General features: G+C 44.2%; 1 protein-coding gene across 2 annotated transcripts in view; it reads right to left on the bottom strand.

Annotated features, from left to right (window-relative positions):
* Positions 1-225: 225 nt before the first annotated feature.
* Positions 226-13,068, bottom strand: part of NCAPD3 (non-SMC condensin II complex subunit D3) — a 196,370-nt gene continuing 183,527 nt past the window's right edge. For both annotated transcript variants that reach the window (XM_033919103.1, XM_033919104.1), the window contains exons 30-35: positions 10,538-10,722; positions 9,959-10,095; positions 9,746-9,826; positions 5,386-5,460; positions 5,249-5,303; positions 226-824 (exon numbers count right to left, since the gene is read on the bottom strand). In XM_033919103.1, coding sequence (XP_033774994.1) covers positions 716-824; positions 5,249-5,303; positions 5,386-5,460; positions 9,746-9,826; positions 9,959-10,095; positions 10,538-10,722 — 642 coding nt within the window. In that variant the 3' untranslated portion in view covers positions 226-715. The remainder of the gene's footprint in view (positions 825-5,248; positions 5,304-5,385; positions 5,461-9,745; positions 9,827-9,958; positions 10,096-10,537; positions 10,723-13,068) is intronic.

The raw sequence follows: 13,068 nt of genomic DNA, 5'->3' as shown, positions 1-13,068 counted from the left end.
CTCTACCATGTACTTGCAACCTGGATTGGCCACTGCTGAAACAGGATACTATGCAAGACAGCAGTAATATTTAGTTCAAAAAGGATTTTGAATTTTGGATTTAGTGATGTCTTTTGTTGTCTGGGATTTCCATTAACTGCCAATAGTGTCTAAAGGAGGGCTGTTGAGAAGCCACTATGCTATCCAAATGTACTAGAAAATTATTTGAAGTTGATATAGTATAAATAGGCTGGTGAAGAGAATAACTTAAGAATTTTATTTAAATTACTGTAAGCCGTTTTCAATGATGCAGGAAAATTTGCAACAAATAGAGGTTAATATTAAATGATATGAAGCTACTGTACAAGAAATACAACATGAAAAGCTGAGAATTGGTGGTGGTTTGACCACATACACACAAATATAAGAAAGACAATAAAAAAACATGAAAACAGAGGCTTTATAGCCCATCTCATTGGAGGGAATTCTGTCCATTTTGTTCAAAAGTATATCTAGAGATCCACTCAAAAATGCATGTAAATTTGTATACATCAAAACTACATGCATCATTCAATAACAATAAAAAGGAAGCCACAGAAAAAGCAGGTATAGATCTCTCTGCAGGTAACTGCTCCAGGGGCAATAAAATAAAATTCATGTGTAGTTTGTCTTGATTTTTAGTCAAACTGTGCCTGTCAAAGTTTGTCCCAATTTTGGATTATTTCCTCAGAAGTCTTTAGTTGGTTTGTTTTAATGGTGTCTTTCTTGAAGACCTTCTGGTTGGTACTGGATGGATCTTTCTTCCAACTGGCGATTCTACCTTCCACTGCCGAGGTTGTGAGGTACTGAGAGGAGCCAAAGGTTTGAGAGAGAGAAGACAATGAAAAAAGTCACTCAGCTTTATCAAACAGTGATTTTAATATACATGGGAGGCCAAACCAAGATATGGATGATGCTTATTAAGAAATGTATAAACCTATTCCCAAAAAAGTTGTGGCTAGCTACCCTCTCTTCACCAAAGCATTTTATTGACTTGTACAGTTGTTGCTATTGAAAGCATGTGGTTTTTCTTAATCATATATATAAAAATGGTATATCTTGTACAACATGGCTACTTAAGTTCATTTTCCTAAAGTGCAGCCAGCTGTATTCACACTGGTAACTTTTAAAGTGCTTAGCCATTCTTTTATAAAGTAGGATAGAAAACATTTTTCATTAGCACTATCCATAGTGTCCACATTTTCCTTCTGTACCAGAGGTAAATTTTGTGCTTCAGGGAGTTAGGTGTTTTGGTACATGAGTCTCCCCTGACTGATTTATGGAGTTAATTTTTATTTATTTAAGTTTTTATATACCACTTACAACCTAAGTAGTTTACATTCAGGGACTCAAGCATTTTTCCCTATCTGTCCTGATGGGTTCACACTCGTATTCTTGGGGCAATGGGGGATTAAGTGACTTGCCCAGGGTCACAAGGAACAACATGGGATTTGAACCCGCAACCTCAGGATGCTGAGTAGAGAATGACACAGGGAAAAAAAATTTCTCCCCCGTCTCTGCGAGTTCGGTCCCCATCACCGTCCCATCTCCGCAAACCTAGAGAGAAGATTGTTCTTTAAGTAGGAGTTAACTAAAATGGATGGGATTGGGAAAGGGAGGTAAGGAGAAAAGGCAGGGGAGATTGATAGGGAAGAGTCAAAAGGGGATAGCGATTCAAATATTCTTAATTTAGCCTCTTCTTCCCATTCTCTCTTCCTCAGCGTCTTCTCCTCTCCATCCCCCCCACCCCCCAAGCACCTTTCGCGCGGTCCACCTGTGCATTAGAGAGTTGCGCGGGGACAGAAATCCCACCCATCCCTGCCAAAGTCCCACCCGTCCCCGCGAGGAATCCCACCCGTCCCCGTGAGGAATCCCTCCGTCCCCACCCGTCCCCGTGAGGAATCCCCTCCGTCCCACCCGTCCCCGCGAGGAATCCCCTCCGTCCCCGCCCGTCCCTGTAAACTTCAGAAATAGTTATTTCATTTAATTATGCTACTGAATTAAAGACTCTGGTAGAAACCCATTTACAAATAAGCAAAAAGACTTTATTAATTTGAAAATATTAATTGGGAAGAATACATACTTTGTAAACGGGTTTCTACCAGAGCCTCTAATGTTTATAAATTTTTATCAACACAACTAATATACTACTTTATCCTGAAGCAAAAAAAAGAAATAGAATTCTTTTCCTACCTTTGTTGCCTGGTTTCTGCTTTCCTCATGTTCTCATTCAATTCCTTCCATCCACTGTCTCTCTTCCTTCTGCATCTTCCATTTGCTCTGTTACTGTGCCTCTCCCTTTCTTCCCCCTTCCAAATTGGTCTGGCACCCATCTTCTCTCCGCTCCCCCCATAGTCTGGCATCTGTCTTCTTCCCTGCCAGCGTCTTCTCCCTACTCTCTCTTCCTCATTTCCTTTCAATGTCCTTCTCCCCCCCATCTTCCCCATGTCCTTTCAACGTCCTTCTCCCTCTCTGTCTTCCCCATGGCCGTTCAGCGTCCTCCACACCTTTGTCTTCCCCATGTGCTTTCAACATCCTTCTCCCCCCTCTGTCTTCCACAAGTGCTTTCAGAGTCCTTCTCCCCCCCGCCCTTCCCATGGCCTTTCAGCGTCCTTCTCCACCCCTTTGTATTCCCCCATGTGCTTTCAGTGTCCTTCTCCCTCTTCTGTCTTCAAGTGCTTTCAGAGTCCTTCCCCCCCCTCCTGTCTTCACCATGGCCTTTCAACGTCCTTCTCCCCCCCCTCCTTCTCTACCGCCCCAGGTGCAGCACAGCCGGCCAGGTCCCCTTACTTTTGTGGCACTTCCCCGACCGACCGACAACAGCCCCAGTCCGACAAACCTCCCTGCCCTTAACCGCGAATCTAAATTACCTTCTTACAGCTGCTGTAAGAAGGTAATTTAGATTCGCGGCTACAGGGCAGGGAGGATTGTCGGACCCGGGCTGTTATCGGTCGGTCGGGGAAGTGCCACAAAAGTAAGGAGACCTGGCCGGCTGTGCTGCAACCGGGGCGGGGCGGACCGCCCCCCTCCCTTGGTAGCCACTCGAACCGCGAGGCTACTCTCCTCCTCCTTACCTGCCCTGCCTGCAGCACAGAGCTGAACAGAAGTCTTCCCGACATCAGCGCTGACGTCGGGAGGGAGGGAGGGCTTTGTTTAAGCCCTCCCTCCCCTCCGACGTCAGCACTGACGTCGGGAAGACTTCCGTTCGGCTCTGTGCTGCAAGCAGAGAAGGTAGGGAGAAGAAGAGCCGCGCGACTGAGTACATCCAGCCCCACAGGAGCCCCGCAACCCTCGGAGGCGTCCCCATGGGATCCCCGCGACCCTAGGGGCGTCCCCACGGGATCCCCGTGACCCAAAGGGGGAACCCGCGGGACCCGCGGGATTCCCGTCGTCCCCGTTCCCGTGCAGCTCTCTACTGTTCATCTCCCACCCTCCATTCCCCTTATCTTCTCTTCATGATTTCTATAAGGCTATGCATTGTATTGCAGCCAGAGCCTTGAAGTCGTGTCGCGTTGGCTGCTGGAAAAGTCTCCAATGCAACCGGAAACAGGAAGTTGCGTCAGAGGAGACTTTTCCAGCAGCCAACGCGACGCGACTTCAAGGCTCCGGCTGCAATACAATGCATAGCCTTATAGAAATCACCACGAAGAGAAGGGGAGGGGGCTGCTGGACCGAGTGCTCATTCACCGTACGTGTTCACTCCTTTAACTGCAGAGACAAGACCATTCACCGCTCCACGGGGCGGTGAATGGCCTTGTCCCCATACTCGCCGTGACCTTTTTTTTTTTTGTCACTCGCAGCTAGCCATGGGTAATAACCACCGTGTCATTCTCTAGTATTGAGGCTGTGGCTCTAACCACTGCACCACACTCCCCCACAATAGTTGATAGCAGTCCCTAGGCTTAGGGCTGCTGATCAGAAAAAGATGGTTGGTATGTGAAATCTGATCTGCTCTGGTAATGAAGTTCAGTGAATGAGACCCAAATGCTTGGCTCTCTGAATGGTGGATTCAAGGAAACAAATGAGTGACATTGAGGGGCTCTTAAGCTCATGCTTTGGGTGGGAGTATTGTCTTTGGGCAGATCTCCCCCAACAAATCATGATCCAGCCAAAAAAAGAGGATCTTTTGCTAGGAGATTTTATCTTTTAAAGGGGTCAGGAGAAAGACATAGTAATGGCAACCCGGTCTGAACTCCTTGGGGAAAATGGAATAGAAAAGATTAGAGAAACTGGGTCTCTTCTTTCTTGAACAGAGGAGATTGAGAGGGGACATGATCGAAACATTCAAGGTACTGAAGGGGATAGACTTAGTAGATAAGGACAGGTTGTTCACCCTCTCCAAGGTAGGGAGAACAAGAGGGCACTCTCTAAAGTTGAAAGGGGTTAGATTCCGTACCAATGTAAGGAAGTTCTTCTTCACCCAGAGTGGTAGAAAGCTGGAACGCCTTTCCAGAGGCTGTTATAGGGGAAAACACCCTCCAAGGATTCAAGACAAAGTTAGACAAGTTTCTGTTGAACAAGAACATGCGCTGGTAGGGCTAGTCTCAGTTAGAGTGCTGGTCTTAGACCAGAGGGCCGCCGCGTGAGCGGACTGCTGGGCATGATTGACCACTGGTCGGACTCAGCAGTGGCAATTCTTATGTAAATTAAATAAATATATAGTGCTGCCTGATTCAGGGAAAAAATTTTTGATTCAGCCTATTAAATCAATTTTTTTTTCCACTTTTCATGCTCAATTGGGTGTTTTTTTTCAGACATCCTGGTGGATGTATTTTGTAGCCTCTTTACCCACCCTCTGCCCTCTCCAACCCCACACTAGCCCTGTGGTGTAAACAAGACTTTTCCTCTCTCTTGGAGAACACCAGCTCTGGCAGGTTACACCAGGGATTGGAAGAGGTATGAGGATAGGGCAGAGCCGGGGAGGGAGGGAACGAAGGGTGCAATGCATGGTGGGAAGGGAGCTGGGTGCAGAGCCTGACAGAGCAGGGCACTTGAATATTAAGCCGCCCAACTTATATTAGTCAACCATTTTTCCTCCTTTTTTTTTTGGGGGGGGGGGAGGAAAGGGGGTCTTGACTTATATTTGAGTATATATAGTAACAGTAGTAATATCAGCACATGGGCAAAAAGCTGGAAGTACTCTAGGTGGTTTAAAACCAATGTGATCCAGCAGTAACAAGAAAACTGCAGTGGAGTATTAAACAATCAAATGAGGGAAGGACAAACTCACAGCTTATCAGGGGATGTCATACAGAGAACTTCTTGCTGCTGATTTTGGGATCGATCTATAAAATAAACCAAAAAGCAAAGGAATTAGAACAGTGTTGAACTAAACAGTAGCTCTCACCTCAATTACCATCATTTTACCTTTTGCTGAAGAAGGGGTGCGTGTCATGCTAATGTAACTGACCCCTGCACCAAAAGTCACATTACCAATTGTCTCTAAAAGAAAGAATAGTTAATTACCAATTGTCTCTAAAAGAAAGAATAGTTAATTACTTATGACATTTATACATCATCTTCTACCATTAGCTCAAGGCAAAGAAAAGAATTACAAAAAGAAAATTACATTCATAAAGAATAGTAAACATGCAACATAAAACTGAAGTTATGAAACTGCTTTTGGGGGTTACTTAGTGTCACTTGACTAGCACAATGGAGAAATTAGGAAAAAGGGGACTTGCATACCACATTTTTGTGGTTACACATTCAAAGCGGTTTACTTATATACAGGTACTTATTTTGTACCAGGATGAAGTAACGTGGAATGGCAAAAGTAAGAAGAACCAAATCTGAACAGACAAGACTGTGGAAAGTTGATGTTCTCGGACCTTGAGCTGTAATTTATTCAAAATATTCTTGACAACAACAATAGAAACAATAAGCACAATAAAAACTAGCCACATTTATCATAAGAGGACCCAACACGGGCCGTGTTGCGGCTAAACACGCTTTCTTCAGGGATCCAAGATGTAATAATGCAGTCTTTGATAGATGTGGACAAATTCCAGACAAGCCTAAAAACAGATTGTTGAAGCCAAAAGCTGAGCCAAGAATACTTTGAATAAATTACAACTCAAGGTCCGAGAACATTGACTTTCCAGTCTCGTTTGTTTGGATGAAGTAACTTGCTCAGGGTCACAAGGAGCAGTGTTGGGATTCAATCCTATAACCTCAGGAGTGCTGAGGCAGCAGCTCTACCATTAGACCACTTGCACATTTCCTTTCTTGAGTCCTCCAGGAGACCAAGAACCACAAACTTAATGTTACATTAAGTATTCTGTGCAGCCTCTAGCCAGTCAATATTTCACTAAAGTGACAGGTGATAAAAATATCCTCAAACCAAGGTACAAAACAACTGTAAACTAAATTACAATTTGCAGTCAGTTCTAAACCCCTGCAGCAAACCACCTCAGATGGACAAATAGCATTATAATCACCTCTACTCTAGGCCCACATTTTCTTTTTTACATTCTGTAAGAACCATGGGGTCTGGTGGGAATCAAGAACAAACTAGGTTTTAACCTGCTAATTTTCTTTCCTTATAACCCCTCCAGACTAGTTCAAATACTAAAGCAACATACTGAGGGATCCAGCCAAGCCTAAAAATGTTAGGCTTCTTCAGCCTGGAAAAGAGATTATATTTTCAATTATTTGTTCTTTATGGATTCATTTTTTGTATTTTGATTTGTGTATGTCTATTCTGTTAACCCGCCTAGATCTTTGGATAGTGTGGGCTATAAGTACTATAAATAAATAACAAATAGCATTGAAACCCTTAAACTGTATAATTTTCAGGTGACTAATAATTCCAGCTTTGATTTTCCAAAACGAGTGGTCAATTCTTAATACAAGTTGAGAGTATAGGTGTACTTTTAAAGCCAACTCTTTTAATTAAATCTTAGAGTGTTCCGGTTTTCTACCACTCTCTGAGTGAAGAAGAACTTCCTTACATTCGTATGGAATCTATCCCCTTTCAATTTTAGAGAGTGTCCTCTCGTTCTCCCTACCTTGGAGAGGGTGAACAATCTGTCCTTATCTACTAAGTCTATTCCCTTCAGTACCTTGAATGTTTTGATCATGTCCCCTCTCATTCTCCTCTGTTCGAGGGAGAAAAGGCCCAGTTTCTCTAATCTTTCACTGTACTGCAACTCCTCCAGCCCCTTAACCATTTTGGTCACTCTTCTCTGGACCCTTTCGAGTAGTACCGTGTTCTTCTTCATGTACGGCGACCTGTGCTGGATGTAGTACTGCAGGTGAGGGCGCACCATGGCCCAGTACAGCGGTATGATATCCCTCTCCGATCTGATCTCCCCTTTATCGTTCCTAGCATTCTGTTCACCCTTTTCGCCATCGCCACACATTGCATGGACGGCTTCATCGACTTGTCAATCAGAACTCCCAGGTCTCTTTCCTGGGAAGTCTCTCCAAGTACCACCCCGGACATCCTGTATTCGTGCATAAGATTTTTGTTACCTATATGCATCACTTTACACTTGAACCTCTTCTGCCATGTTGATGCCAATTCCTTGAGCCCGATTATGTCACGTTGCAGATCTTCGCAATCCCCCTGTATCTTCACTACTCTGAATAACTTCTTATCGTTTGCAAATTTAATCACCTCACTCGTCATACCAATGTCCAGATCGTTTATAAAGATGTTGAAGAGCACGGGTCCAAGCACCGAGCCCTGTGGCACCCCACTGGTTACGCTCTTCCAGTCTGAGTATTGTCCATTTCCCCCCCCCCCCCAACTATCTGTTTCCTATGCTCCAGCCAGTTTTTAATCCACATGAGTATTTCACCTTCGATTCCATGGCTCGCAATTTTACCAAAGTAGTTGTTCATGTGGAAAACTTGTCAAACGCCATCTGAAAATCCAGATATACACCACTCATCAGGAACACAATGAGCACTTTTTCAGTTTCTTTAAAGTGCTCATTGTGAACCACTAAGGAGATAAAACAAAACTGCCAGTTAGCAATAAAAACCAATTGAAGCTAATTTAAAGCTTCCTTTCAGACCTGCACCGCCTCAGGATGGTTCCCCCCCAGTACAACTTTACCTAACAAATGAGCAGACCCCCCACAGGCTCTCAAAGCCATATGCCTTGCCTGAACTGTGGCAAGGCTTGCAGCTGAGGAACCTCTAAGCACAAACAATTTGGGAGATGGGAGAAAATGGGGGGGAGGGGCTCAACCAGTTGAGTGTGGCACACCCGCGCGGATGGACCCCCAAAAGGGTCTCCCAAGCTCAGTATGGCCAACAAAATGGACAAAGAGGGCCACTAATCAGATCCAACAGGCTTACCACCTGTACCTGCAGAGGAAAGACTGCACAGGCTTACCACCTCCACCTGCTGGAGACCGAGAACAGACTGATTGTAGATGGGACTGCACAGCCAATTTGTACTACTGCCAAAAATCAATGTGTTCTCAGTCTCCACCTACTGGCAGAGGAGCATAAACCCATCTGTTCTGTGCCGGTCTGGAGGGACGCTAAATAACTTGTTTTTTTCACATAAAAATAGGTGGGGTTTGGGCTGTTGTGTTTGTCAGATCTCACAATCACTATCTTGTCCCTGTCCCATTCCTGTGAACACTTATGATTTAAAGTGTTCAAAGCTTGTACAAGAATGGGGCAGGGACACAGCTCACAGGGTTGGGACAGGGATAGAGAGATCCCGCAGGACCAGAGACAATTTTGTCCCCATATTATTCTCTATGTTGTGTTACAAATTGTTTGCTCTAATATAATTCATTAAAACCTCTTGTTTCTGGTGACTTTAGTCATGTTTTCTCAGTGCCAGCTCGATATTTAGTCAGTTTTGTGTGTAGTGGTCAGTGCTTCAAAAATAAATGCTGACTGATATAAGCAAAATTTCAGCCAAGAAGTGCGTCTTATGGAGCAAAAAATATGGTAGATTTCAAACAAACAGGAGAAAATATTTCTTCACACAATCTTTAATTAAACTTGGAATTTGTTGCCAGAAAATGTGGTAAAAATCAGTTAGCTTAGTGGGGTTTAAGAAAGGTTTGGATAATTTCCTAAAAGAGAAGTCTATAGGCCATTATTGAGATTGCTTGGGGAAATCCATTGCTTATTCCTAGGATAATCTGTTTTACTACTTAGGATCTAGCTAGGTACTTGGGACAGGATACTGGGCTTGATGGACCTTTGATCTGTCCCAATATGGCAATTCTTATGTTCTTAACCAATGCATTTAGCCAAACTGAAGTCAGTCAGGAAAAGTGAACTGCACTTAATCTGAAGTTTGTTTGTGTGTTCCACGTACAGGTCCAGAGAGAGTGAACAAAATTGAGGTCTACCACTCTTTCACAACACAACACCTGCTCTAGCATGTTCCCCACTCCCCCTTCTGTCTACATGAGCATAGACAGGTTATCACATCACACCTAGCTTTCAAAATGTAGTCTCTCATCAATGGACCTTAAATCTTACAACTAGCTAGTGTTCCTCTTCCCACCAAGTTTCACTTTTACCAGTCTAGAAGTGAACCTGTGATTTATGGCCCATGTTTTTGCTATTCGGAATGGAAGAAACAAAGGCGAGCAGAAAAAGAAATACCTGAAGAAACTACCCAGCCTATGAAAATCAATGGCTCAATTTTACCTTTCACAAACTTAAGAGTATAAGAACACAAAAATGGTTGTGGATATGGTAAACAGGGAACCTGAGCAGATATCACTGATTCTCTGTTACTTACGGTCAGGAGTGCTTATTGCTCGACCTGCCACTGAAATCCTGGATCCATTAGACTGCTGGAGGTCTAAACTATGGATGGATCCTGGAACACACAAGATAGCAAAGTGAATGAGGGTGCAGGCATGTTCTCGCCTAGACAATTCTGCCCACAGCTGGAGAACTTGTAGCCTTCTCCACCTTGTATAGTCATCTGCTGAAGCATCAGAGGCTATACCTTGCTTGCTGCCGGCTCCAACTTCTGAAAACGGGAAGGCAGGCCGTGCTCCAAAGCTCTTACTACGCTGTTTTTTAGTACACTCTATAGCCTCCTTTGCAGAGTTCAGGATGGCTGCTGTGCTCAGAGACATCTGTCTGATAAGAAAGAAAAAAGTCATGTTATCTGAGCAACTGCAATGCAAGACAGAAAGATCTTTTCCTAACCACTTCATGCATACCAACGGCTAGAGTCACGGAATGAAGAGTAGCACCTCAAAATTACATGTAGAAGAGCTAATTGCTACATTATTCTTTTCTGGTCCTTGAGGAGGGGGTGTCGCCTAGTGGTTGGAACTGCTGCCTCAGCACCCTAAGGTTGCGAGTTCAATCCCAGCCTGTTCCTTGTGAATGGGCAAGTCACTTAACTCACCATTGCCCCAGGTACCACAGTTAGATTGTGAGCATGTTGGGACAGATAGGAAAAATACCCTAGAGTACCTGATTACTATTCAATTGCTTTGGGTGAATCTCTTCTTGAAAAGGCAGTTAATAAATCCCAATAAATAAATGCAAACACGTCTTCCCCTCACTCATATACCTAGGTCTAAGTACTGGCGTTTTAAGTAAGCCAATCTGTGGTGTAGCCAGTGCCATATGAGGTGGTGGTCTCTGGTGTGGAGTAGAAGGCTCGGCTGCTGTGGAAAGCTGCCTTATCGGACAAGGCTGAGCAGGGTGGTTCACACCAACAGCAGAGTGTGCTACATTCAAACTATGTGGTGATACCTAAGGAAAAGGAGACATACAATATTTCTGTTTTTGGTTGCCATGTGGAAGATCTCACACTAACACACACATACATACACTTCTGATTTGAACATCATAATTTTGTTTATAAAATATAAATTTTCTTTATACTATGGGTGGATTAACTAGCAGGGACTTCAATTTTCCCCAAACTAAATGAAATATACTGAATGAAATATACATAGAGTGCACCTAAATTGTGCCATAGAACTTGGCAAGGAAAGAATGCTTTTTTTTTTTTCACAATAGGCATGTAGTACAGAAATGAGATATTGCCTGCTAATAACCTTCCTTTTAGTCCTTCCAGACCAATCCAGAGATGTGATTTATGCTCCTCTTTCAATGGATGGAAACAGAATACCCTATATAGGGATCTATGCAGCATTCAATATTTCAGTATAAGCCTGTTACTAAATAAAGCTTCCCACCCAATAAAGGGGTTCCAATTAATCAGTTATCAATTCAACCAATTTCTGCAACAACTTGAAGAAAAGTCAGCACCTCCCTCCAAAGAAGGATCCCTAGAGGAATCCTTTCAACAATGTAACAAGGACCTAAAACAGAGTAAAGCAGAGCATATTGATAGGAACAGGGTACAATTCTATATTGGTTTGGAAGGACTCAAGGAAATTAACAGGTAACTATCCTCCTTCTTTACTGTCCCTCTAAACAAGTCCACACACAAGAAGTATCCAAGCTCCAACTTTTTTTTATAAAATCTTTATTCGTTTTAAAACTTACAATAAGTGCGACAGTGAGTTAAGGATAAATTAGGTTCTTACCTGCTAATTTATTTTCTTTTAGCTTCTCCATACCAGTAGAGGTTAATCTTTACGAATGGGTATATATCCAATCATGACCAGCAGGTGGAGACTGAAAATAAAACTGTGGGAAAGTATATAATATACTCCCTTCTCTATTTACATCAGTCTGCCGAATAGCCAAGCAGAACTAAGAACTGGAAACAGAAATAAACAATACTCTGAACAGGAATAACAACTAACATACCCAAATGCTGTTAGAAAATGCAGAGGAGAAATACCAGAAGGAAAAATGTCCCCACAGCTCGCCAGCTAAGCCAGCCGAGCCACAGCCGCTGTTCTTTAATTCTCCCCGGCCCTAGAAAAATACTAGAACCCGCAGCAAAAAACAAAACTGCCCGCGCAACAGCACCAACATACCAATAACAGACAGGGTGGGGACCTCTACTGGTCTGGAGAAACCAAAAGAAAGTAAATTAGCAGGTAAGAACCTAATTTATACTTCTTTAGCACTCTCCAGACCAGTAGAAGTTAATCTTTACGAATGGGACGTACCAAAGCAGTCCCTCACACGGGCGGGACCCCCAAAGGACTGACACCAGAACACGCACACCGAACACTGCGTCCCGACGCGCCAGAACATCTACCCGAAAGAGTCTGACAATGGAATACAAGGAAGACCAAACCGCAGCCTTACAAATGTCCACTGGAGGCACGAGCGACGACTCAGCCCAAGAAGCCGCCTGACCCTGAGTGGAACAAGCTTTGAGAAACTCTGGATCGGACTTCTGCTCCAGAAGAGAAGCGGAAGCAATAGTCTCCTTGATCCAGCGTGCAATAGTAGCCTTAGAAGCGCCAGCCTCCCTACGAGGACCAGTCAGAAGGACAAAGAGATGATCTTATTTCCTGATCTCCTGGATCCGCTGCACATAAGAGCGAAGGACCCGACCAACATCCAACTTGCGCAGCTGACTTTGCTCAGAAGAGCCCTCCCAACTACCCAAGACTGGGAGGACCACAGATTGATTGACATGAAAAGGAGAAACTACTTTCAGCAGAAAAAGAAGGAACAGGCCTCAAGACAACCTGCTCCCTAGAAAACTCCAAGAAGGGAGCCCTACAAGAGAAAACCTGTAGCTCAGAAACACGCCTAGAGGAAGAAATGTCCACCAAAAAGACCACCTTCAGAGTAAGGTCCTTCAAAGAGCAGCCGCCCAACGGTTCGAAGGGCGGGTGCACCAGAATTGAGAGAACCAGACTGAGATTCCAAAAGGGAACAGAGGGCCGCACGGGAGGCCTGAGCAACTTGGCCGCCCGCAAAAAGCGAATCACATCAGTAATGGCTGTCAAACGCTGACCTGTCACAAATCCCCGAAAGGCTGACAAGGCCACAAGCTGAATCCGGAAAGAAGCCCAAGCCAGGCCTCTATCCAGGCCATGTTGCGAGAACTCTAGGATGTTAGACAGAGAAGCGCGAAAAGAGACCACTCCCCGCACCTGGCACCACCCCTCAAAGAGGTGCCAAACCCACACAGAAGCCTGAGAGGTAGAAAGCCTCCAGGAC

This window comes from Geotrypetes seraphini, chromosome 13 (assembly GCF_902459505.1).
Source record: "Geotrypetes seraphini chromosome 13, aGeoSer1.1, whole genome shotgun sequence".
NCBI lineage: Eukaryota > Metazoa > Chordata > Amphibia > Gymnophiona > Dermophiidae > Geotrypetes > Geotrypetes seraphini.
This window is presented reverse-complemented; position numbering and strand designations above follow the sequence as displayed.